The sequence below is a fragment of the Bombus pascuorum genome, chromosome 2 (genome assembly GCF_905332965.1).
Source record: "Bombus pascuorum chromosome 2, iyBomPasc1.1, whole genome shotgun sequence".
Taxonomy (NCBI): Eukaryota; Metazoa; Arthropoda; class Insecta; order Hymenoptera; family Apidae; genus Bombus; species Bombus pascuorum.
In genome coordinates this window covers 3,272,586-3,299,580 of record NC_083489.1, presented here as the reverse complement: position 1 = coordinate 3,299,580, position 26,995 = coordinate 3,272,586, and the positions used below count along the sequence as shown (strand labels likewise).

Below are 26,995 nucleotides of genomic sequence, written 5' to 3'. Positions count from 1 at the left end.
TCGTAAGGACTCGTATCTTCGATCCAACGACGTATAACTCAACGCAATGAGCTGGAACGATGCCATTTTACCGCACAATTTCGCGTAGCACGAGAGAAATGGAAACGCGAGAGTTCGCACGATTATTTACTCGCCTAATAGCCGTCACCAAATAGGAATATTAAGAAGCGTGTGGTCGTGTACGTAATATCTAGACATTTCTCTTGCGCTGACCTGTACTTTGCCTTGATCGTCGTTGAACATTACATTATAATATTATTTTACGTTCGTTGAACATTATATTGTCATATTATTTTATTTTTTATGAATTTTTGATTAATTTACTAATAATTTCATTTCCATCCATAATCGTTTTTCATACTTAGTTGGCAGTTAAATCCTCGATTGTGAATTTAATAAACGATTTCAAGAGCAACAAACTTTCAGCTAAAACAGCTACTATGCAAGTTTGCGTACCAACATCAACTCTTCATCTAATGCAATAATAACTCGCTGATCTAGTAGCTTCACTTCGGTCGCGCTGCACCCCCAAAATCTCGTTACACATCATACAGAGCTCCCTTAAATTTCATTACAGTTTATGTACACAGTGCGTGTTTACATCGCGTATCTATCTTTCCGACAACTTCACGCGCGCAACTAGAAATCAATTCAGCGTATATTCTCACCGAGATTGATCTTTTTTTTTATCCTTGTAGTAGGATGCACTGTATTATTTGAGTTGAATAAATTTTAAACACAGCGTAGAGCATATTAGCAATGCCTTTACAAAATTATTTAACAACAGCTCCTTGTAAAAGAAGCGGTCGAATTTTATAATATGGATACATATATGTCGGAGATGAAAGGACATCGGGGCCTTTCTTTTGGAATGTTTGGGAAGGTCCCCGATACTTTCGTCTAGACTTTTTATTATAGCTGTATTCAAATAATAAAACCGAGAAATAGTTGTTTATGATTTAATCCGAGTATGGGTGCCCGAGATTAATGACAGTGGGCTTGGGCTCGAAGTGACGTAACGGGTCACTGAACGTAGCCACGGCCACGGGAGGGACCTGTACCTAACAGAGGTATGGAGTAATTAAATAGCTCTCCTTAAAAACAAAGATTGATCCGAGGGTTACAGAGAGGTATGGAGAGGAGTATATAAGGGCAGTTCTACTTGGACTGAGATGCAGTCAGACAAATTCTACTTGTACCGTGGACAAGTACGTCGAGTCACACTCGAATCGTGGATCAGTGAGTTGAGTTCGACTTAGACTGTGGAAGAAATCGCATTCGTTATCCCGTTGACCGTGGATTCGTTATCGAGTCTAAGATCATTGCCATTCACATCTCGAGTATCTAATTACCACGGTTACTTGTCAAATTCTGTCACAATCATAATTGTACTAGTAAATATCTTCGCTCTTGCATAATAATAATGTCTAATCCAAAGAAAGATTCGTTATATACCCCTAAGCCTAATGATAATCTGACATATATATATAATTTGAATAGATATTAGGAGAATATTTTTGAATAAATGGAAATTATTTTGGGAAATAGTATCATGTATTGTAAGTTGAAAAGGAACGGAAGAAAACATTGTTTCGTTATATAAACCGAAAAATACAAGAGCTGTCCACAAGATCTATTTATCTTATTCCTGTCGCTTGTAGGATATAAAACATATTCGAGAAAGAAATGTACCAGTATAGAGAAATCATTGGATAGAAAATAATGACAATACAGGTTATTTTGGATTTTTCAAACTGCAGAAGCATCGTCTATAAATAAAAATAAGAGAAAGGTAAATATTTACCTATAACTTTATAGTAAGATTTTATGCATGTATAATATCTTTCTTTATTTTTACTTGTAAATTATGCTCCTATAGTTTGCGTAGGAAAACTGAAATCGCTGTAATCAAATTATGCATAGCTGTAGATTGCAACTAGTTAAATATAAATCGGATGAAGTAAAATATCAAGTATCAGCCAGTTTAAAGTATTAACGTCTGACAGATATCGGTTTAGCAACCCAATGCTTTTAATCAAAACGCATAAGAAACGCTCATCGGTTCGAATAAATCTGATCGCCCACGGTTCCGCCACAATCATCTCCGAAATTCCTCGTACGATATACGTTCTTCACCGTGAAATCGACTTACTTCGGATATCTAACGACTATTCGGGATGTATTTCCGAGAATTTAGGCGAATATACAATCGAAATATCGATGTAATGAAAATGGGGATCGGGCGTGCGTATAATTAATTAATACTCGATAGCTGGTACCTCGAAACCTCACGGTTAATTATCGCCGTCACCATAATTCCGGTGCTTAACCCTTGTGAGCTCCTAACATGGGATAAGATGGCCTTGGAGCGGGCCACTTCACCGCCATTACGATTGATCGATTCTGTTAATGGAGTATCAGACACCGGCAAGCATAATTCTGTTAATTGCGAGCACATCGGTTACGTGTGTTCATTTCGACGCGTCGACTTTACCGGGTACATTAATTAACCACGTTACAACCGCCTGGATAGCTTAGCCACCAGCGGACTTTATCGTATTTAATATGCGATGGAGGGCTCGCTAAATTTATGGGGTTTAATGTTTGATTAATTTCTCGGGCGACGTTCGTTCCTTCGTTCTGTTCGTTCATTGGCAAGCAGCTCGTAAGATCGCTGCTGAATTTCACAAGCCTATTAATTAACGATCACCCTCGATTCCCAAAGCCTCTCTCACTCTCGGTTTTGCGTTAATCACGTTGATAAGCTGCTTTAGATCGTGTTGACTCTAATCCTGACGGTCGGATACGTTGTTACACGTGGAAAGGATATAGTGCGGAACGAGAAAGTGGTAGCCATGTATAGTTTTTGGAAATATATAGGAGATGGTTAAGAGATGATAATATCGTGTTATGTTAATTATGGAGAATATCGTTTCGTAGAAGATAATCAGAAAATTGGAAATTGCGTTTAATCCTACAAAGAGAATAGGACAAGCTTGTTATATAATTGCACGTTGCATTGGCAGATTTATACTACCTACTTAAAATTGAAATTGCTCTCAATAACTTTTCAATTGTTTGATCTATGCTACTTAACGATTAAAGCATTTATAAACGTTGTAAATCGTACGCATCGTCTGATACCGATAGATTCGAGCTACTTAAAGCAGTATCGTCCGACGTCGCTTTACCTGTACTACTTGGAACTTACATCTTACTGCTTGATCATACAATTACTTAACCTACACGACTTGAAATTAACTCAAACATACGATTTTATATTTGTTGACGCATATATTTTCTAGCGAATTGACCTCAAGTATTTGCCTAGTATATACTTATCTATGTCTACTTATCTCGTGTCTAAGTTTGTACTTATCACACTGAGCAATGGGAAATATTCAATAGAACAGTACTCATACTCACGTACGATAAAATTCATTACTTTAGAACGGTTAAAAATGTTTTCCATGTTGTTGAACGCATGATTGTGCTCTTCGTATCGACTAACATTTTTACGAACACAATTTTGCGATGACAATTTCTCTAAAATGCACGATCGATTTTATATAATCTCAGTCCATATGCAAAATCCGAGCACGGTGAAATCAGATATTTAAATTCGATTTTTTCATAAACACTGCCTCGTATCAGAAAATGTTATTCTATATTTTCAATCTCAGTTTTCACGTAAATCCATCCGTCTCTGATTGCACCATCGGTTACAGGATAATCTCTACATTTTCTATTTTCTTTCTTCTAGCCCATGTTCCCAATGGATTTCATAAAACGTAAAAATTCTTCGACTACAAAGAGAAAGCGACAAACGACCGGTAAAGCTTCATCGGCGAATAAACGGAAACGGAAATGGACGTGGTTACAGCGAGTAGGTGGATATCACGAGCGTTCGTTACATCGTCAGGCGGCTCGTGACGACTTTTCCGTCGAGGCGTTAACGCACAGCGAACGTGTTACCTTCGTAAGTATAATACCGCTTATTCATGCCTCCTTGGCGTCGCTGAATCGGCGACGTTACGTGGCGTTGCGCGCGCGACCTCCGCACACGTACACGTGGCCGCGTGACGGTGAATGCGAAAACGCGCGAGCTGGTCCTTCTCTTCATTCATGTGTCCTCGAGTGTCGGGATCCTTATGTATACAGGCATGCTTTTCAGCGACGGATTTAATTTAGATTCGCGTCCAGGCCGGTACGACGCCGACGAGGAAAGGCAAGTGAAACGAAACGCGGGGAAAAGTAAATTAGGCTGCGGCCTAATGACGTGACAAACCATCGCCCTTTGAATATGTCCCGTCGCAGGTGTTTCTTAATGAGTATCTCGTCTACTCACCTTTCGAATCCTCTCTTTTACTCCTGTCCCTTTCTCTCTCTCCTCGCGGTTACCTTTTTACATCTTCTTTCCAACTTTTCATAGCCCCGTGAAATCGTTTTATCGTCGACTCGGGCTCGTTCCGATCTCGATATCGGCAGCTTTTCGTTTTTGAGACATTTGGAATTGTTTTGGATGACTTTTCTTCGTCGAGTAGTTTTGGAAGAGAACGACTAGATTTATTGGATGTATTTGTTGAGTTCAATTATTTATTAACGAACGAATCTATTTTGTGGTAATAAAAAGAAAATGTTACGTAGGTTGTGAAATGCTAAATTGTCGATTGTAAAACGATTAAAGTTAAACTGACTTTTATAGAAGTGAGTAATAAGTAAAATGTTTGGAAAGAAATACACAAGAAGAATACAAAATAAAGTAAAACACACGTTATTAATAATTATTTAATACGCGAAACAAATCTCTATTTAGGTTGCATTTTTTGAATTTGTTAATAAAGATATGAATAGCCTAATGTAATATAAGAAAAAATACAGTATAACTCCGTGTATTTAAGTCGAATATTCGTCTTTAGTACTTATTTGAACGTAAATTGCTTTTATATGAACTGGAATTGTGTAAATTATCTCTCAACAAATTCATATTTCATTCATAAACGGAGTTCTGCCATAATTGTAATGGGTGACATGGGTAACATGATCGATTTACAGTGAATGACTGTTCCTTTTTTTACTAAATCATCCCCACTGGATCGGTAGATTAAAAAATATCTTTGGTCTGAATGGGGCGCAATTTTAATATTCTTTCTCGACGATAGTTTCTCCGAAGTAATTTTATAATAATTTGTTTAATATATCTTGTTGGATAATAAAATAAGTGTATATTTCTTAGGTTTCCTATAATTTTCATTTTGTCTCATCTTTTTCCTTCTTTTTCTTTTTTGACACACGATAGTTTGTTCTGAGAGTTGTTTTCAACCTGGTACGAAATTTATTTTCCTTTCCCATTTAAATGTTGTGTTTAATGGTCCGTGCTTGATATAACCAGACGTCACAAGAATGAGGAAAGCCATCCTAAACGAAAGTTAATTGGTTCCACTTAATTAAGGAAATATTATCAAATTAATATTTTCGAATTCCTACCCTTTTTTTCAACCGACTCATCGCCTCGAGTGCTAGCGGTTAAATTGAAAATTGTGTCGTGGAAATTGCATAGATCTCGAAAGATATCGCTCTAATTAAAAAATCAGTTCGATTGGCCTTTGTGGAGCCGCTTGTGTTCGATATCGAACGATAGAAAACAACATCGAAGAAAGAAAATAAAAAAGTGGAAAAGTGGAAAAGTAGTATCACTTCGCTGCTAACAAAGAGAACTATGGTAAATTACGCCATTCACCCCGTACACACAGAATTTTCATTTCCTCTCGGGTAACTAGTCTCTCATCGTCATCTCCATCGATGAAACTTTATATTAAGCGATCATATCGATAAAAGTAATTATAAATAAAGCTTGTTACAGAAATAACTTCGGCACGGTTTACTCGTTGTCGAATTAATAACTTGTCAATCCAATAAATTGAGGGAGAAAAAGAGAGCGACAGGGCGATAGAAGAGCGAGGGGAGGATGATGTTAAGCGTTTATTAAATCAATTCGGGGCCAGAAAACGCGGAACACCGAGGCGCAGGATCGCATTACGAAGAAAATATATTTTCCTCCGCAGCGTCACTGCGCCAACCTATCAGGGTCGCGAGGCGGTGCAAGGTGGTAATTGCCAATTAACTGTAATTAATTCATTGAGCCAAGTGGCAGTGATCAAGCCAACCATATCTCCGTCCCCGGGAACTGGTCCTAACGATCCAGGATCGGTTTCCGGCCAATCGAATGCCGAGGAAACACGATTTGACAAATTTAAAGCGTCCCGTTTATCAATTTACATATTTCAGCGACCATTTAAGACGGCGTTCTCATCGATCCAATTTCGGACGCCTGCACGAGACGCTGTAAACTTTATTTTCCACCTTAATCGCTTTGATACGATTCAGGTCGTGGTTCGTTTATTATTTCTATTACAATAGACGATTTTCTTGGTAAAATTTGACGATAGAATCGACAAGCTTTCTAAAAAAAAGGACCTGTAAATTTATGGTAAATTTGGTAAATTAAAGAAAGTATTCGAAAATTCGTAGACATCTTTTATAGACTTGCGTTATGTATGTTTTACAGAAAATTTTGGACTTTTATTGGTACTGTGATGGAACTCGACTGTTACGATTAATTGTTCGATCGTGTAAAATTGTTTCGTTATTGACTATTTTTATTAGTTATTTTATGTATGCTTTGGTCCGGTTTCAAATAAAATACAGCAGGTTATGTCTTGAAAATTGCCTCTGTTTTATATTCGCTCAAATTTTCAGCTTATATATCGAATACAGCTTATAACGCGGCAGCAACTTTTGTTTCCCGTAGGGGTGAATGTTCCGCGAAAGCGTGGGTGCGAATAACAAGTGTCTGGAATAAAAGATCGCGTAGGTTCGGGTTTTCTATTCCAGATGAATTGTGTAGGCGAAGTCAGTGAATTCGAGGAATAAACGTGATTTTATACACACTGAACGAGAAATGGGAATAATTTTTGGAATACCCCGTAATTAAAGCAGTTGACTGCTCTTTGATTTTCCGTGCAATAATTTCTTGCTTTCTTTCTTCTATATTCTCAATGAAACTATTTAAATTCACCAACACTTGTATAACATGTGTAACGTATAAACGAACGAATATTTCACGTCGATATTCAATTTCCTGTGTTAACTCGAAGAAGAATAACCAAAAATTTCAAATTCTCTCTCTACTTGTTCCGCGTTCAAATTTTCTCGAAATTTTCTTTTGTCGATCGATCAATCATGTCGCGGCCATTGTTCACCCGTAGAGAAATAGTCGCTCCATTTGGGCGATCGTGGACTATATTTAACGAGCCGGAGATCGGAAGCACGCGAATAAGAAGACGCTGGGCGCGAACGATTCAAAGTATCGTTAGAGAAGTGGAAGATCGAAGTGGCAGCATTTTCTTGCCAGTTTTTGCTCCTCACAATGGGACACGCCAGGAAATAGGATCTACGTGTCTCGTAACCCAGTTTCGCGGATCATTTTGCTTTTGCACGAAAAGTCGATTGTCTCTCTTTCACGGCGTTCGTCTCTCGATACTTCTGTTGTTTTTCCCCCTTTTGAACCCCAGAACGGAAGAATCGTCCCAGTCGTTCAATCGAGACGATTAACGATTACAATGCGATCGGTCGACCGACGTATTTATCGCAACACAGTTTCGTTTTCGATACGAGGCGAGAATATAATTCTTCCTCATCCCCGAGGAAAGTGGTTATTCATTCGAAGTTTCCATTTGACACCCCGTTTCTAATTGGTCCGGAGAATACCTGGCTGCGAGTTCCGGAAGGACCTTTGTCTGGCTGGCGCAGAGACAGAAAAGAAAGACACGGAAAATGGAATGCGCGGATACATCCCGCCTCCGTCTATTTTTCTCGCTTTTCTTTCGCGTTTCCTCGCCCCCTTTTTTCTCTCTTTTCATTCTCACCGTCCTTTCTCTCTTCGCCGTTTCCTCTGTCCTTCTTCGTCGTTTCTTTCATCGTCCACGTCCTTTCTTTTCTCGTTTGAAACTAAAGCTCGCGGGACAGGCGCTTGAAAATCGCAAATTGCACTCGGTGCCCCGATCCTTCAGAATTGAAAGCAAATATTTTGAAAAAAATCGTCGCGCCTCAGGGCTGTTAAACACCATCCGAACGTTCTTCCCTGTTTTCACCAATTTTTTACTCTATCCTTACCTGTTTTTCTTTCATTCCTCTTCCCTTTCCCGGCCATGGCTTCTTCCTTAACGAGATAACTGTACCGGCAAGTGACGTTCGCCGTTCAGCGAAATTGTCCCTTTTTGAGCGTCGCTCGCTTTTCCAGTGTTCACCTGGTAATATTTTAATATCAGAGTTGACGAAAGAGGAAGTTTCATGGAAATGAGCGCGAGTAATTCTGACTAAGGAATAAGAGACGATGGTGGATCTCTCGCCTTTTAAAGTTAATTTGTTGACCTTTTCTAAAATGTATCTCACGTAAGCTATTGAGTTTTTATGAAACGGATTTTCGTTAAAGTAGCGTGATAATAACGATAACGTGATTGTAAAGGTAATTTCTTTAATTAAATACGATTGACGGCGTAATTATAGTAGCTTTATAAATATAATATAAATCAATAGAATAGCTCTCAAATGTTGATAAAATGTTGATAAAATAAAAGCAACGACATGATTTGTTTTACTCTACTTTTCTGTGATTTGTTTCGGTTGCACGTGTAGTAATCTGTTCGTGTCTTCTCGAGTTCAACGAGAATCGATTTTTATTTTCGGAGCTACTTTGTTTTCGCGCGTTTCTTACTGTTTACCGACGCTCAAAAGCTCGGAGCACATATCACTGTCACTTATTGTTAAAAATTCATAAGATCTTTTTGCTCACCCTCTGAGACCAGAGAATTTATGATCTACACACTTTTCTTGCATATATGTTGATATGGTACAAGAGAAAAAGCTCGTTTGCATATAATCTATTATATGAGTACGAGTACGTGAAATTTTATTTTGACGTCTCGTTAATGTTTACACGATGTTCATACGATTTTTATGATTCTGAGAAAACCATATTATTTTTTTATTTTAAGCAAACGTATATTACACGAGGAATATCCGATCAACGGCAAACAAAATCATACTATTTTTATAAAAAGTTTCTATACACTACAGTTAATCGTTTCACGTTCAACGATCTTCATATACGATCCTATAGAATGTGATACACGAGTTGAAGGAATATGACGTTCAAATTATGATCATTTATCGAATCAATCACGTTCCAAACGACCAAAATAATCTTGTACTGTTTTAAACAAAATTCATCATATACTAAGAAGACATTATGTTTGGCTGAAAGCTTGCATTCTATCATAAGCTTCGTTAATTCAAATTTTCAATCTTTCTCGATGTACATACTAGACATGACGATATTTAAAACATAAAAATGATTATGCGTTATAGTAATCTGTATTACACATACGGTTCTATACTCTGTATGAATATTTATATCTTTTTATCATACTTACAATACCTCAAGAATTAGGAAGGAACATTTTTTAAATGGAATTCAAATATTAAGAATTACCAGATGAATTACTATACTGTTCCTAGAATTACTATGCAAACTTTGTTAGTCGTCATCCCGTTTCGAATTCTTAAATTACTCTGTTTTTATTACTTCTACTACTTTATCTTCCACCACTTCTTAATCTTCCTACTACTGTTATTCGCGAATCATAAGAAAATACAGAAAAGCACGAGTTAGCAGAATTCGTCCGAAGCCAATTTTTGATCGTCTTCGACCATGACGATCACACCTCGTATCTTAGCCGAAATAAAGTTTCACGTTGCACAGGTGGAAAGCACGGCTGTCAGACAGCCGCGGCGTGACCATGTTCTTCGCTTTTAGTAGGACGTCCATCCTGTCGCGCGGTTTGCAGAATTTTTCTGGTTGGCCGTGAATCGGTTTTAACCCCCTCCCCCCTCCCTCCTTCACTCACGACGATCGAGCGAGCCGAATGCAGAGGACCACACACGTACGTATGTACGTAAGTAGGTATCTCTGCTATGAAGAGCGACCGGGTCGAGTTGGCCAGGATGGCAGCCATGTAAATAGGCCAGCGGCATAATTTATACCCGTCATGCCTAGGAACGGGAGAGCTGGCGCGGGTCTGCTGGGATCCAAACTGTCGGCCGAAAAGCTGCAGAACACGCACGGCTTGTCGGATCACGACTAACACGCTCTCCGTACTTTTTATTCGGTCCCCACGCTATCCACTCTTGCCCTGCCCCTCTCTGTTCTCTCCTCTCTCCTGACAAGAATTCATCCGCGCCTCTTCTCCGTGTCTCTGCGTTTTACCGCCAGCTACTCGAGCATGGTTTTTTTATCGCAACGTTTCCCCATTCACCATGCTACCGCCGCTGTCGATGATACCGAAGAGAATATTTTTTCTCCCGGAGAAACATATCGGGCTCTGCTCGAGAGCACTCGTCCTTGTACTATGGTTTTTGCTTCGCTCCCTTTTTCTTTGTGTCACTGTATGAACGGTTCCCAACGGTTGAAGAGTCCCTTCTTGTTCCTGTTGGATCTACGAGCCAGAGATTCTGAATCGTCGACCCAAGCATCGCCTCTATTCACTTACGGTATCAACTGAATCATCGATTCTCCCCGATGTTTTTTCCTGTCGCGAAAAGAACGCCGCTGAAAGAGGGAGGGAGCGCGCCCGCTAACGAGGGGTAATTAGAATCGACGACAAAACCGTGGCACGCAGTTAGAACAGTTTGTAATGGAGATTAATCGATCTTGGGGGCGACCGCCGCGGTATGATTCCCGCGAAGGCACCCTCTGTTCGTTCGAGGTGCTCCATATTCGGCCGAAATTATCCTCGCCCTACGGTGCCGCGGCGAGGTGGTGGCAGAAGACCGGGGACATCGCGAAGGGGAAGCTGGAAATCCAGTAAGGGCGTCGGGAAAAAAAGAGAGCAACGCGTCGAACAACGACGTAGCGCGCTAAGTAAAGCGTACCAAAAAAAGCGCGAGTCAAAGCGAAGCAAAGCGAAGATGATGCGGCGGGAGAGGGTGGCCGGATGGGATGGGGGTGGGTATAGGCCACCGATAGAGTTCGGTGGAGAGAGGACACGAGGGGCTGAAAGGAGGATTGGGGGAAGAGGGTAGGAGAATAAGGTGTATCAGGGCGAGGCAACAAACGGGCCTGGCGCGGAGAGCTGGTGAAAGAGAGGGCGCCTGCGGGTAGTTCGAGGGGGTTGTAGAGAGCTATGACGTCACTAGGAGCGTCATACCGCCACCCCTTCCACCCTCGATCAATGACGCGACCTTGCCGCCCTTCTGCACCCTCCTCCGCCCTCCGCGACCCACGATTCTCCACGTTACCCCTTCGGGCTGAACTAACCCGTCCCAGTACTCAAAGGGGCGGCGGCTGTTTCTGCAACCTGGCAACCCTGTCTATATTTAGCATCCATTCCATTCCCCACCAGGGATCTCCTCTTCGCGTTTCTCTTCCCCTCTCTCTCCCTCCTGCCTGCGAATCTACTATTCCCCGCGTAGAATTCTCGACTCTTCGTTTCTTCCCTTTCTCCGTTGCACTCGATCAACCCGCTTCTGCGTCCTTGTCACCCTCGTACCGTATTCTCTTCGTTATTCCCGCGGCTTCTGCTGCGTCACAGTCTCTCTTCCACTCCGTCGCTCTTCGTTATTCTCCAGTTTCGCGCTCTCTTGCCGTCGTACCATCTCCGTTCGTTTTACGTAGCCTCAGCAGCGTGTTTCCCTCTGACGAGGCAACGATATAAACAAGCGGTCTGCGCCGGCGTCGACCGCGGGAGGCGGCGGCTCGAACGACGCCCGATCAACAGACACAACTAAAGAGAGGCCCGGGTTGCTCGTCTACCGCATCCTCTTCCTCGTTCTAGGCCTCCACGGGATCGCTGCTTGCCGATAGAAACTCGTTGCATGAGATCGTTTCACGAGGTCACGCGTGACTCTTCGCTCAGACGCTGACAACCAAATCTTTTGTAGAATTACTTTTCCTTTCTAGCGAGGTACGTACTTGTTGCAAAGTTGTATCTGAGAACGAAGAAGAAGAAGAAGAAGAAGAAGAAGAAGATTCGTTTGTAACTGGACAGTTGGGCGCAGGGAAGGAATTTTGTTTATGGTGCTATTGCGGGACATGCCGTATATTTTACGACGTGGCTCTATTGAGATGTAGATAAGAGGAAGAACGATTCATCTTGAACGGTCAGACTATCGATAAACCGGCGCGATAATTCTAGATGATCGTGTCAGCTCGATAGGCGTATCTTCTAAATTTGCTGCGTAACGTTCTTACCCTTCCCATTCAATTCCGCATACTTCCATCGAGTTGTATCTTCGTCTTTTCGCGATCGTCTAGCCTTATCTAGAGCCACTATCTCGGTCGGCGATTTGATAAATATTTTATTATATATATGTATTGGATGATAAATATTTTGTAACTTCAGTGTTCTTGTCATTCGATAGAATTGGAAAGAAACGTTATATATTTCAAAGCAACAAGATTGAAAGATAAAATAGAAATAGACTAGAACAAGAATATAAATTCCTAAAATAGAGTGCGAGGGAGAATCCTTCATATGGAAGAGAATAGAAATAATAATATTTGACCCAATAAAATACCTGGATACGGAAGACCATATTTTGAAAGGAAATAGGATTATTATTATTTAGTATAACTAAAGGACTATGGCACAAAAGAACTCTCTTATTATATCTTATTCACAGAAGTAAGCATCGTTATCATCCATAGCATCCTACAATTCCTTTTCTTTGGACTTCTCATTACCTTCATACGATACCAACGATCCTAAATCCAACATAATTTGAACGTCAACCACCGTAACTGTTTATGCATTCATGGGAAATTTATAAGTGCAGAAATGCACAGAATGCACAAACACGCTTAAATATCCGAATTTCTCATAATATCTAACGGATGAAACAATTCGCTGCTTGAATTCTATTTATTTAATTATATTCCCGAAAGTATGAAGTTGTATAAAGATCTTCCGTCGAACCATTATCTGAATACTCTGACCAAACTACGGATGTTTATGAATTTCTAGTAAACTGAGATAGACGCAAGGATGTACAGAATCCACCAAACATACAAAATTATACGAAACATCCAAGGTACAGTACTCGTTCGAAAATTGGACACGCGAAAAACTTTTTTCCTTATCTAATTTCATTTCTTTTATTGTACTGATTTAAATAATAAAATCGCTCGTCTTTCGCTAATGTATACATTTCGAAGAATATTATGGAAATTCTTTGAAGACTGCAAAAGTACATTTGTTTGAATTTTTCGATGACAGAATTATATTAAAGAAAAAAAGTAAGATAGACAAGTTACCCCTTGATTGCATAAATCTTACGTAACAGTAATAAGACTCGACGTTCTAAGCAAACATCCATAAACTCGTTTCTCAATTTAATATTTACAAAAATATGAATTCCCACGAGCATACGCGATCTAACCGCAACGCAATCGTTTCTACAAACCGTGAAATATAAGGTGAGAATGATCGGGTCATTCCAACCGGCGCCTACCTCAAACCACTCTTGCTACATACCAGCGCGATAAACTCGTTCCTCCGCAGCCCCACTTCCGAATTCCAACGCGCTAGGTGCCCGTAAAAATTCGACCGATTTAAATTCAAGCCCCGGCAGCTCGGTTGGCTTGGCCGCCGCGTTTTCACCAGGTAGACGAGTCGGGATCGATACGCGTTCTCCCGCTTCCGTAGGAAGTTCGTTTAAATTATCATGATTAATGTTTATCGACAAGCTCATCATAGTTGGTGTATATAATACATCTGGAGCGGCGCGTCTCGTCCCGTGATTGGCCCGCATCGATCGCGGTGCCGCTTCGTCGTTAGCATGTGAATGAGGCAGAAGCGAGTCGTTCGAATTCAGCTCTGTTCGCCATGGATAGCGGCGGAGAACACGAGCGGGAGGGAAAGGAAAGGACAGCGGGATCCATCGATCACCTGCCATTTGGCTGAAATAATTCGAATGCAAATGTGCCGCGGAACAGACGACACAGCGGGGAAGAACCTTTACGAGCACGAGTCTCGCGATGGTCATCCCTCGTTCCAGGTAAATCCAGGTCCGATAGGTGAAATTAGTACGCCGCACGTGGCCCCGGTCTCGCGTGATCTCGATTTCGAACCTTCTTTCGAGAAATTTTCCTTTTACCTCCGTCTCATCGTTATTTCGTATCTGATCTACGTGTCACGTGTTCTACTATCTGATGTTTCGGTTTCGGTGGTAAAAGGAAAGCGAGAGAGAAAGTGAGAGAGACAGATAGATAGATAGATAGATAGATAGATAGATAGATAGATAGAGAGAGAGAGATAGAGAGAGAAAGAGAGAGAGGAGCGGCATCTTCTGTTTGTGTTCTAACGCTCCTTCTGCCAGACTTTGACGCAAATAGCTCTTCAGCGACGCTCGGTACACAGCAGGTTGGTTGCCTTTGACTGTATCGGTCGTATTAGTCCGCATTAGCTAAATTAACGTGGTACGTTCGTGGAATTGAGCATGATGGGAGATGATCGAGAGATGTGGCTGTTGTTTACTTTGCCTCGATCACGGTGCTTGTGTACAGATTTTAGGTAATTAATGATTTACAGACGGACTGTACGTGTTCCTTCGTTGATTGTTACTGCGTTTACGGATTCCTTTTTTATCTTTGTTCTTTTAGATGTGATCTAGAGTCAGCAAATTCATCCTCGATGCTCTCTATACGATGGATATTAAAAACGAATAGAACCGTCTGACGATAAAATAGCAAATGTGTGTTATTCTTTAGACATTATTCAAGACAGACGTCGAGTATTTAATGAGGAGAGATGAAAGCAAAACGTCTTGAACGTTTTACGGAGAATGTTTCTTTGCGAAGAAACGAGAGGTTGGAAACGATGGGAGCTTGCGGAATTTGATTATTTTTAGAAGAAAGCCTGGTAACGACACCGCGTATCGACGTTTCCCCTTTAAAAATAATTACCGAGTCGAGTTAAAGGGTGAAGCGTAACACTTACACCGCGTCGTAGAAATATTTATATACTTGTCCTTGTTTCTTCGCGTCTACCATTCTGTTTACGTATTTCGCCTCAAGATACAATTTTTAAAGTCTCGTTCTACTCTTTTTCGCTGAATACCGCTTTGTACGTTGCCTGAATCGCAACAGATCCAACTTTAAAGGAACATCCTGTTATTTAATACAAGAGAGACCTTTCTAGCCTCGAGATAGTAAAAAAAAAAAAAAAAAAAAAAAGGAAGGGGAGAAAGAAAGAAGCTCTGAAAGCTGAAAACTACATCGAACAAACGTCGTTCGTTAAAAAAGTAACGCCTACTATTCCGAAAAGAGCATTGGACGTAAATATTTCCCCTTGGAAGGCCTTTCCTTTTTTTTTATCGCGTAACTAAACAGCAATTTACCTCAATTTTCGTACTTAGTCTAATGGAGAATATTTCTTTATCGTCCGGTAAAACGGTTTTTACTTTGTACTTACCGTAAAAGCAGATTTTCTACCACTTTATTATTCATTATATGTTAATTTGTCCGGTATACCCCGTTGTTCCGCTTGGTCGTTACTTTTTATAACGTTATATACTTTCAACGCCACGTTCGTAGGCAACTTTCTATTCGCGTTTTGCTCATCGAAATTTCGCATGGCGCGCGGTTTATACGATACCCAATGGTGGTGCAGTGTATCTATCTTTAGATGCAAAAGTGCAAAAGTACACGAGGATTTCTGACAACTCTCTTCGTAAATCATCGTGCGCGCTTCCGCACTGCGGTCGGACAATTTACAATAACCGAATATTTAGCTGTTTCATAAACAGTGGCCAATCGCGTAAAAAAAATTCCTATTTCGGAAAAATCTTTATTTTCAAAACTGTCCAATTTTTCAGATTATATTCACAACTTTCAATCAATTTTTTCTTTTCTACGTTTTGTACCGTTTTCAATTATTTTTATATTTTCGTGTTTGTAATTTTGTTCGTAATAAAGGAGACAATTTCGCGTACAGATTGAAATATAAATTACCAATTAATGATTCACTTACCTGTGACGCAATTGGATAGGGGTCGGATCGAATCACATAGCAGGTTACATTTAAATAAACGATCCTGTATTGTGACAAATTTGATTGGTATACAACGGTTTACAAGGGAATCGATCGTATCATGCCACGGAATGGTACGGGAGATGACGAAGGATACTCGAATCGAAGGTACAAGCGTAATTCTTATGCAGCGATCCGTGAAAGCGCAAACTGGAAGACGCTATTTTATTTCTTATTTCTCTTTATTTTTTTCTCATAATTTTGCTTGTTCGTTCTCATGTTTCGTTTTGGAATTCGTTCGACTTTCGTCACGTGATCTCGTTCCACATTTTTTCTACGTAATTGCTCTTTTTTTCGAACGAGTTTCGAGTTTCGCTTTTATTCTTTCCGGTCTCTTTACGCGCTTCCTTCTTTTACAGCTGGTAACGCATCGTCTGATCGGATACTGGGATATTCTACTGGATTTTCATAAATACTATTCATCAAATGTTCGTTTTAATCGCTTTCGATCAACGATATCGAACTTTTCTATGTATCTAACTAATTAAAAAAATTCAATTTATGTTTATTACTCGAAGAAATTACGAAAAGTTACAAAAATTTTCTTATTTATTCTACGCGAATATGGAAGCATTTACGGTCATTCAATGTAAGATGTTATAAGAATTATTTCAAATATAAAGAGATAAACAGAGAAGCAAGGATGAATAAAGAAATAGAAATCTTGTCTGATCATGCGTTGACCTATTCTACGGAATCTCCGCAAATACTTCCAAAATAACTCTGTTTTTGTCAGTTTCGACTGTTCTCGTCAAACATAACATTGAAAAACGTCAGTCACTATGAAATTTTTTTCGAAAGGCTATTCTCTTCTATTTTATTATTTACAAAATTAGAAATTCCTTCGTACGATGGAAGAATCACGTTGTTGATCTTTTCGCAGGAGAACAATATTTACAACCATCCGTCGTAGAATATCCTGAAAGTTTTTCGAGCTCTATCTTCTTCTTCTTCTTCTTCATTTCGATAATTGCACGTACAAAAAAAGAAAAGCGTAGAAGATGAACAGGAAGAACAGGTGAAAACAGGTGAGTTGTTTCGTAACGACGCCGGGACGGTATACGGGGACTGTTACATTGTTCATTTTTATTTTCGTTCCGCTTCGTATCGGTGAGTTTGTCGAGGGATAGAAAAAGTGACGACGAACATCAACATGAAAACGTTAACGACCACAACGACGGAGGAAACAAAAATACCGTCGCGTTTATATTTGAATTTGGCGCCATGCTACTATCAAGAATAAGTTACTCCGGCGATTCGCATTCATTCCATTTCCAACGTCCATTTAAATATCTGACTTCCCTCGAATCGTTCGTAACTTTATCCTCTTTGTAAAGACGTATATAACGCCTGTCCTGTAAATTGTACATTGATCAAATGGATCACGTTGGGTAAGTCGTGAGAACGTGCGGCCTTCGATCAAGATGACTCGAGTTTCTCTTCCGCACCGTTCTGATGCTCCGATAAATGCATCACCGTGTTCATCGTGTGTTACCATCGTTACGTTAACGGCTTAATACCCGATATACGCATTATCTATCGTTATTTAAACCGCTGATAGATAACAATTAGTCGTAATAAGAAAATCTGGCGATATGATAGGTAGATCGATCTCATCGCTGCCACGTATAAAACTTGCTCGACTGTCGGCTCGATTCTCGTTTCTCTTTCCTTCTTTGTTTAAGGATCTATGGGGAATCGTGAAATAGAAAAAATTCGTGGTGGAAGAAACGAAGAGTCACCAAGGTTCACGAACAATTGACGAGTATTCCTTTTGTCTTTCGTTCTTCGATAATCGTCGGTTTATGGCAGTTTGTTTCGGTAAATAAATGTGAACCGAAGTTTCTCGGCGGGATAGTTAGAGTGCGTTCCAGAAAAATAGTTTTATACGTCGCAACATGCAATTTTGCTCCGCGACCTCTCTCCCTTTGTTCAGTTCAGTGCTACGATGATACCCGAGTAACAATCGACGCTTGTTCGACACAGTTCGATTCTGATTTTTAATTTTGATTTCGATCGATCAAAACGGTTTTAAAAACGCTCCAGGCGGCCTGCATTTTACGTGTCAACGTGGACATCCTCGAGCTTTTGATTTTTATTTTATACCACTGGCGTATTATTTTCTCGCTAGTCGCGATATTTTGAACGTCTTGAGAAGTATTTTTCGAGGAAGCAGTGTTTTTTGATTTTCGTAATCTCCGCTTCGAAAAGAGGAATATCCATAATTTTAAAAGGGTATCTATATCACCTTTAAAAAAATATGTACATGCGCGTTTTTGCTTTTTCGCTCTTGATACACCTTTAGAATCGTGGAATTTATCGTATTAATATAAAAGAGTACCAACGAAAGAAAACTCTCGAACACAGTGTTTTATATAGTGAATTGCTTGAAAATTTCCAATTACAAAAATTGTTTATTCGGTTTAAAAGAAGCACGCGTGTTTCGAATAGAACATTGATTTTCCATGAATATTTCCAAGAAATAATATCCAAACGATTCAAACATTTTCGCTAACAGAGCATCGTTCTTTTTATGTATTCTGTTCTCCTCTCGTGTTCTGTTCTTCACCAACGATATATGTATATATATATATGTGTATATATTTCAAGTTTGTTTTATACCTTGCGTCGGAGGTCTTCTTCTACCGCAGCCTCTTCTTTCGTAACAGCGTAGCACTGGACGTTATCGTTATCGGGAGAGATATCGTCTTTTGGCACGAAAAACCTTGGCCGTAAACGTCGTTCTTCGAGCCAGATCACGGCGATCCGACAACGCAAGGAAACCTGTTCGTTTTGCGGCGTGAAAACGGGGCCTGAAAACGGCGGCGTGTGTAAAAAGTCTGTGTCCATGGACAAAAGAAAAATTGTCCTTCGTCCTCTCTCGGCTCGGATCGGCGCGAACTGGCAGTGATAGGTACTTAATAATGCGTTTACACGATTATCGTTTAATCCTATGTTCTTCACATACGCTTTCATCACGCATTCTCTGACACATTTTCTCCTACGCTTTCATCTCACATCTCTCGATAAACGTCTATACGTATGTATATTTATATTTATATTTGTATATATATATATTTATATTTATATATATTATTTATCACACACGCAGTACCCACACATCGATGTGATTATACACCGTTCTCGTCAGTTAAAAAACGCATCGCGGCTCCAGTGTTGTTTCTTTTTCTTTTCTTCCTCTCTTCTCTTTTTTTTTTTTTTTGATTTCTTTTCTTTCTTTATTTCTTTACGCAACGAATTATCCATTCTCGCGAGATCCACAAAATAGTTTGCACCGGTGTACAACGAACTGTAACGAACCGTAATCCGTAATAAAAACTTAGCTGTCGCGATAATAGTAATCAGAATAATGATAATAATAGTAGTGTTACACCGCGGTCGACCTGTATTCTTTTTTTCTACACAGTTTTCTCAAACTTCTTCAGTTTCTTTCTTCCTTTTTATTTTTCTTCCTTCTTCTTCGTTCGATGTCTGCCAGAATTTCATCCGCAGTCGCTTCTCTCAGAATTCTCCTCTTACGCGTTTCATCGTTTTTCTCCAGCAAGTTCTTTCGTTTCCTCGGTCGACCCGCGTATCTTCCCTCGCGAAATATAATGTATACATATTCGTACGTGCACGCGCGCGTGCATGCGTTCGTGTCTCGCGTGTATACAGGGTTCTCTCACGGAAATGGCAGTTGAGTGTGTTAGTTCGAGTTGCTGGTTGCACATGCACCCACCCCAGGACCATCGAATTCTACTATCGAATTTCGCGACCTGTTCTCGTCGCCGGTAGCCGGTCGTACGCGTTGTCCTTCTCTTCTTTTCTCTACACCATTTGATTCGTCTCGTTCGATTCGATTACAACGTAATATATACAATGTACAAACACGGCTGTCCACGAAGATTCCTGTCGCAAAACCATCGTTCGTCTCGTCTAACTGAAACAAATATGGATACCAAGAATCTTCGTCGATCAGTCGTGACACACGGCTCCTCTGCGTTCCTCTCGAGCGATTCCTCGGACTCGTTTAGTTCCTGTTCGCAAGAACGAATCATTCCGAAAGGACTCGGTACACGTCATCGACGATCTCAAATCACGTGTGTATGTATGTGTGGCAGTACGATTCGAGGAACTTGAACAAACAGACGAATCGTTCTCGTGATCGATGCTCGAAATTCCAACTCCTTCGAGCTTCTTTGGAACACGGAACTAACAAGGATCGAGGGAAGCGCTCGAGAAATCGAGCGTCGCGGAGATTCGATTTGCGGCAAACGCGTTGCTCGGGATTATTGGATCTTTGGATCTTTGTGCCAGGCTGTCGGAAGATCGAAATTTTAACGATCTATGACCAGCCCACGGGACAGGAGAGCTTCTGTGCTCGTGCTTTGATTTATTTCCTTGTTTTCGTTTTTACGTGATGTATTCGGGTTTGTAGTCGCCGAGACGACCAGCCCAGACGCGCGGCGAAGCCGGTGTCCAGGGCACCGCGACGTCTAACATCGTGATGCTTGGCCTACGCAGAAAAGGCGAGAACCTCGACTTCTTCGGGCTCTTCGGCGGTGATTCCGCGAAGGTGACGCTTCTTCGAGGCGGTCTTCTGGGCGGCGGCGGCGGCGGTGGAGGCAGGGCCGCCATCAACGGCGGCGGTGGAGGCGTGGGCAGGGAGATGGCGGGCGACTCGCCTGGGCTCTCCTCCGGGTAATTTACACCTGGGTATGCGTATTGCTGTGTACCTGGTCGCCCTCGGTATTGCCAATCGCGTTTGCCGGAGCGTAGTACTGGAAATCCAATGGTTCGCGCGTTAGGCCTACGGTGGTTTCTACATGGGGCTGGATAGGGGCGATTTTTCGTGTGAACGGTGCTCTTCGTGGTGAGTGAACTGCGGATGTTTATGCTGCTGGGACTGTGAATTGACTTGAGTTAGGCGAGGGTTTAAGCTGTCAGAGAGTTTTACTTGAACAGGAAATTGGGTGTTATAATGAATATACGTTTAAGAGGAATGATTTTATAATTTAAGATATTATTTTCACCGGTTTTTATATATTGAAAAATATACATAAGCAACATTTTGTCGGAGATCTTTAAAATCCTAATCTTTTATTTCAATATATATATCTTTCATACATTGATAAAATAATTTTTAACAGGTTCTTCCAATAATTTTCCATTTAGGCAACTTTTACGCATTGTCTTACTACATATTTAGTCCTCAATATGTCTTGGTTAAAGTCATGCTTTAATGTTTCATGCTACGGAATAATCTCGTTAAATAGTAGAAAGATCGAACAGATACCACGTAGCTTTATAATGGAAATCTTAAATTTCTTTCTGTAAGAATTAATATTATACATTAAAACATGGCTTCGATTTAAAAGTACAAATAACAGCATGTACCGTTTGTGCGAGGGAGATTGAAATTTCTCATTCGCTTTGCTTTGTGGAAATAATGTTATTTACAATGGGAGGATAATGATAGGATAATAGATTCAAAGTTGACATCTGAAATTCTGTTTGTAATAAAAATTACAAGTTTATCTCAGACTTCGCTGTACGTCCTTTTTCCTGAGACGAACATCTCGAAACCAGATTGTATTTTCTCTTCAAATAATTTTTATAGGATCTTTAATCTTATTTCAATTTTGTTTTTAAACCTGTTTTGAGATATCTATTTTTCAACTGGAATGAAAAATGGAGAAATTATCTATGCCACTGTTAGCATGTTATACACGAACCATGAATTATAATATTTTTCATGTACGCTGTTTATAAACCTAGAACAGTTACCGTCGTATAGATAAAGAATACAATTGTATGATGCAATTTTTCAATTCTCAGATACAGTATTTTTTACAAGCATCAAACGGTTTGTAATCTCTAAATAACGAATTGTATTTTTCATCCGAAACCAGTTTCCAGAATAAGATCAACAAATTTACTGCTAGGATATTTAACGCTATCCAAATACTCATCTTTGTCGAATTATTCGAATTTTACCTGTTGAGATTCTCTTCGAAATTCCGTCATTATACATTTACACACATCTTACACAGTTTTTTGTACAGTTGTACACGTTTCATCCGCATAAACATCCACAGTCTGCAGATAATTACCATCCAGGCTTGTGTGGGAATTACGTGGTCGCGTGTATCGCGCGAGAGTGGTAAAAAGTAATCGTGCCGTGAATCGCGATGTTACAAACGACTTCCCGTTCGTTAAAAAAAAAGCGTGTTTCGCGAACGGTGCATAAAATTCTTCTCGGTCGTCGTTCTACCATCCTGCCTTTTGTGAAACGTACTTGCTCCGGAAGAGTAGAGAAGTGAAAGAGAAAGAATTCATTCTATCGCCCGTTTGGCGCGAGAGTAACGTCACTATGAAGGTGAGTTGTCATTCGATGCATAGTTCCGTTCAAAGGTTTGTTTACACTGCTACTGAAAATTCCATTTGCAGCGTTTAAAGCGCTTGAAACGGAATAAAAAAAAAAGAAAAAAAGAAACCGCGCTTGACACATATTGTTTGAGAAAAATTGTACAAAAGGGCAAAAATTTGTCGATGTAGGTTTGTGGAACGATATAGCATTCTTCGTTTTGTCAAACCGAACGCAGATATTCGTAAATTCGTGAAATTCAATGCAACATAAAATGTTTCTTTTGAAACGCATAGAATCGATCGTTCGAAAAATATGATTCGACATTGGCAATCCGCGAACGTTGCTATCGACGGTTTAGAATATTTGTAACTTAATGTACAACTTTACGATCCATCTTTAATATATCGCGTGCGCAACAGTAGCAGTGTAAACGCAGTCCAACGTACAAGCATTTTCAAAGCTGCATGCCATTCGATCAAGTCACGTTTCATTCGCACGATCCTCTAAAAACGTCGCTACAAGCCATGCTCAGTTCGCGATTATAAGCCAGCGTTTTCATGATAACCAAAGCTGTAGAAAGTAAAGGAAGAGCCGTGGAACGAAAGCAGGAGGTAGAAGGACGCCTGTGTGTACTTAAATTGCAGAGAAATGCAAATATCTGGTCGATTTACACTATCCAAACTATTTAACGATTTAAGCTTCAAATTACACAATTCAGAATTTTAATAATCCTCTTATTTGAATTTACTTTGCTCGGTTTCTCCGATGATATCGTGCATCAATATAGAGAAGTGTACAAATTTATCAAACGGTATATTAAACGAAAGAACGTAATCTACTTAGAAATTGCTTCGAAATGAATGATCGAGAACAGTGACGTAAGAAAGTGTGAGAAAGTGAGCCGTGTTTGTGAAAAGTATTGAATAAAAATCGAATATCTACGACTTTCATCAAGTTTAATAAAGTTTACAGACATAGTATATCGCTAATTTCATATCGAAATCTCTATTGCGAAGATGAAAGAGAACGAAATGAATGAGAATGAGAAAGCTACGTAAGATGACGTACACGAGAAGCAGAAAGGAAATTTGGGAGAGAGAGAGAAGATAGGTACAGCAAACGAGAGACGTAGACCGTACGATGGGGATTTAAAATTAAGGGCTAGAGAGTACTCACTTATGGTCCCGGGAAAGGCGCATGCATCCTCCGTCTAACTCTGCAGTCCGTACCACTAGAGACAAAAACAAAAGTAGAACGAAACGCGCAAAACGAGCAAAAATTACGTCTCCTGCATCCATCGAGTACAAAGAGAGAGAGAGAGACAGAAGAAGAAGAAGAAGAAGAGAGAGAGAGTGAGAGAGAGAAAGAGTAGAAAAGAGCGCAACACATCCAGCCAGCCGCACATCGCACGCATGTACGTATGTATATATATATATATAATATATATATATCTACCTATATAAATGTATATATAATATTTATTTATATATATGTATATAATCTCGTATCTATTTATATACGATATACATATCGACAACGATCGATTATCGCCCTTGGGTCGATCGTGTCTTCGAAACAGCCTTCGAGAACCACACCCCTGTTTGAAATTCTCGATACTCGACCGTCTTTCGATCACAATATACACGTCGAACGTATACACGCTGCTAACTGCATGCCAAACGTACTCTATTATATGCTTCTATGTATACATATGTATTATAGGTTCTTGTATTACACGGATATGCATAATGCAGCCCGATGCCGCCATGTTACCGACGTATGTTACACGATACATCGAGATCGTTGGTTCGAAACAGGGGAAAAAGGATGAAAACGTTCCTGAATATAAAATATATAGCTTCTTCTCCGATGGTAAAGTACGCCGAGTTACAAATATGTTTCTCAAGCTTTATTTCATCGAGTAACGAAGAAACATAGGTGGAACGTTTCAGTCCGTTTCCTTGCTTGTCCGTTGCCAACACGATTCTACGAGCTCGTTACTCTAACCCCGTGGTACGCGTGCGATCGATAACAAGGATCTAGAAGTGTAGATTCGTCAGGCTACTTACCCGGCCATTGTCGAAATCTCGACCACCACCGATCGTCAATCGAGCTTTCGCCTTCATCGCGTCCGACAATGGGATCTGGAAAATTGTGAGTTTCGATAAATAGAATTTTTCTTTCTTCGTTTCTTAATGACGCGCGATAAAGTAAAATCGGTCGCTGATTGTTACCCCTTTGTTTGCGAGGAGAAACATCGGATACAGTCTTACAATATCGTTCGCAAGTGACGGATATACTTCGCATACGCATACGTAAGTGGATATTGTAATTATTAGACTGCGGATCTTTATACGTTTATGCGTTGAAATATTCATAGTAAAATATCCAAAGTAAGTAAGCTGATTATAGTATTTGGTGAATGAAACAAATTTCTATTTAGAAGAGTTTAAGTATCCGCCGTCTGGTAACTAGAAAATAAAATTGATGCTTATCAATAGCGTGTGTCACAAGAAGAACCAAATTATATTACGTTTCGAAGATTTTATTAAAGAGTATATTCGAAACGAGCAAGTGCTCCGTGACTTACGAACGAAAGTGTAAGTTGCACAGTTTGAGATTAGTATCGAAGAAAGTTTTATTCCGCAGCGATGCCAGCTCGTTACCTTTGCTCTGGTAGCTTCCGTATGTGATTTGTAACAGAATTCTAACAGCGCGACAGCCAGGGCTAAAAGCAGACCACCGATGAGGATGTAGAATATTCCCGCCACGTTGCTGAGAGATAGTTCGTTTCTAGAAGCGTCTTGCTTGTCCCCGTGCCTGCATTCTGTTCTGTCGTACCACCATCGATTCACCAGTTTCGTCAATTCTCCGTTTTCTTTCAACGATAGCACCGCCAAATTTATGGGATCTCTGTAACGTGTCGAATATTAGAAAAGGATAATATTACAGAAAATACAATAAATATGACATTGCAGTAATACTGTACTATAGCCAGGTTTTCATTTATTAAATATAAAATAACGATAATACAATAACGATGATGACTTTCACTCAGTACGATTAGATCTTTTTAAACGCTGTTTCTCTGACTTCCAGAATGATTCTCTCGATTATTCTTAAAGACATCGCACATACGACACATTCTTATCACACGCAATCAAATCTGCGCACATGCAAGCTGATCCAACATATATATTTTTAAGAATAACTTTTCATTCTATCATTATACTCATCGATATTAATTCTATTATCCGTGTTACGTCAGCCTTCTCTCTACCTAAACCAGGCCACTCACCGCGGGCAAGATGGCATTCAGATGTCTACACATCCTTACTGCGTACCCTCAATAGTCTTAAGGACCCACCATAAGTCTTGGCATTTTCATAGTTAAGGTCCTTCAGACCAAACAAGAATCGTTTATTTCGAGTGTTCTTTACGTTTATTGTTTATTAGGGGAAGACACGGAAAAGTTAGTTTTTCTCACGTACGATGCTTCCCACTAGCAACTTTCTATCGAGAGCGGCTGAGACCCTTCCTAGTCCATCAACCTTCTTATTATCCAATCAGAAGCAACGTCTACTGCCCTCACTTTCCTAACCAAAATTGTCATCAACAAATCCAATGGTCCAGCGCGCTAGACACACCCATCACTAGCTTTCCTCCGCCGCAGCATCGTCACTGAACTTCACTTATTCTTCATCGTTAGAATAGTCAACATATCTTTACCGGGTTTCTACCCTTAGATCAATCACCTATTTAGCTTGTCCATACGCACCGGCGTAACTACCTCCTATATAAAGTTGTTGGAATAAACAGTAATTTATACGTGTTAATTCAGTGTATACTCAATTGAACCACCCCTGTTATCGTAACAGAAATAAGGGGATCGATCAGTTCGTGGCGTCGAGTATCTAATCGTAACGGGAATTTACGACTCCCGTCGACGTGCTTTCTCGCGATCGCGTCTCTCCGCGAATGGCCGATTAAACAATCCGTCATCCATATTCACGGCAACAATATTATGCGAGAAAATACTGGAAAAATTGCTTACTAAGATTTGTGAACTATACGTATATTAAGAGACTTGCTGTTAAGAAAATACGGCTGTATAAAATCCGATATCTTTTCACGAGAATAACGTCGCTTATTATAAATAATCGAAGCGATGTATCGACGTATGTCAGTAAGCGAAAATGTAAAATTGGTTTGTAAAATATACAACGTGAAAGAACCAAAGAAGGTTTTCTAGCCAGTTTGTAAAATGACATTCAACAACTTTTTAGACGAAGTCCACAGAAAGTAGATTAATGACCGAAGAAGGAGAAAGCGTATAGGGAAAAAATACATAGAAGATATCAGAGGGAGAAAGCCGATTGTGCCGCAAACAAACGTAATAAAATCGATGTTCGTATATTCGTTGAATTACAAATTGAATGTTCCCCGGACGAGGGGGTGAATCCTCGACGAGATTGAA

General features: G+C 40.0%; 1 protein-coding gene and 1 long non-coding RNA gene across 5 annotated transcripts in view; one reads left to right on the top strand and one right to left on the bottom strand.

The window, feature by feature from the left end:
- LOC132916229 (uncharacterized) overlaps nt 1-26,995 on the top strand; it is a 210,210-nt gene that overhangs the window by 110,117 nt on the left and 73,098 nt on the right. For 2 of the 3 annotated variants that reach the window (XR_009660045.1, XR_009660046.1), the window contains exon 3: nt 3,764-3,979. This is a non-coding gene — a long non-coding RNA (uncharacterized LOC132916229). Of the gene's footprint in view, nt 1-3,763; nt 3,980-12,019; nt 12,089-26,995 lie in introns of those variants that run through there. The other variant, XR_009660044.1, reaches the window with a different exon arrangement.
- LOC132916216 (glutamate receptor 1-like) overlaps nt 17,821-26,995 on the bottom strand; it is a 359,612-nt gene continuing 350,437 nt past the window's right edge. Inside the window, exons 17-20 of one of the 2 annotated variants that reach the window (XM_060976003.1) lie at nt 25,185-25,431; nt 24,588-24,662; nt 23,695-23,749; nt 17,821-20,929 (exon numbers count right to left, since the gene is read on the bottom strand). In XM_060976003.1, coding sequence (XP_060831986.1) covers nt 23,729-23,749; nt 24,588-24,662; nt 25,185-25,431 — 343 coding nt within the window. In that variant the 3' untranslated portion in view covers nt 17,821-20,929; nt 23,695-23,728. The remainder of the gene's footprint in view (nt 20,930-23,694; nt 23,750-24,587; nt 24,663-25,184; nt 25,432-26,995) is intronic. The other variant, XM_060976002.1, reaches the window with a different exon arrangement.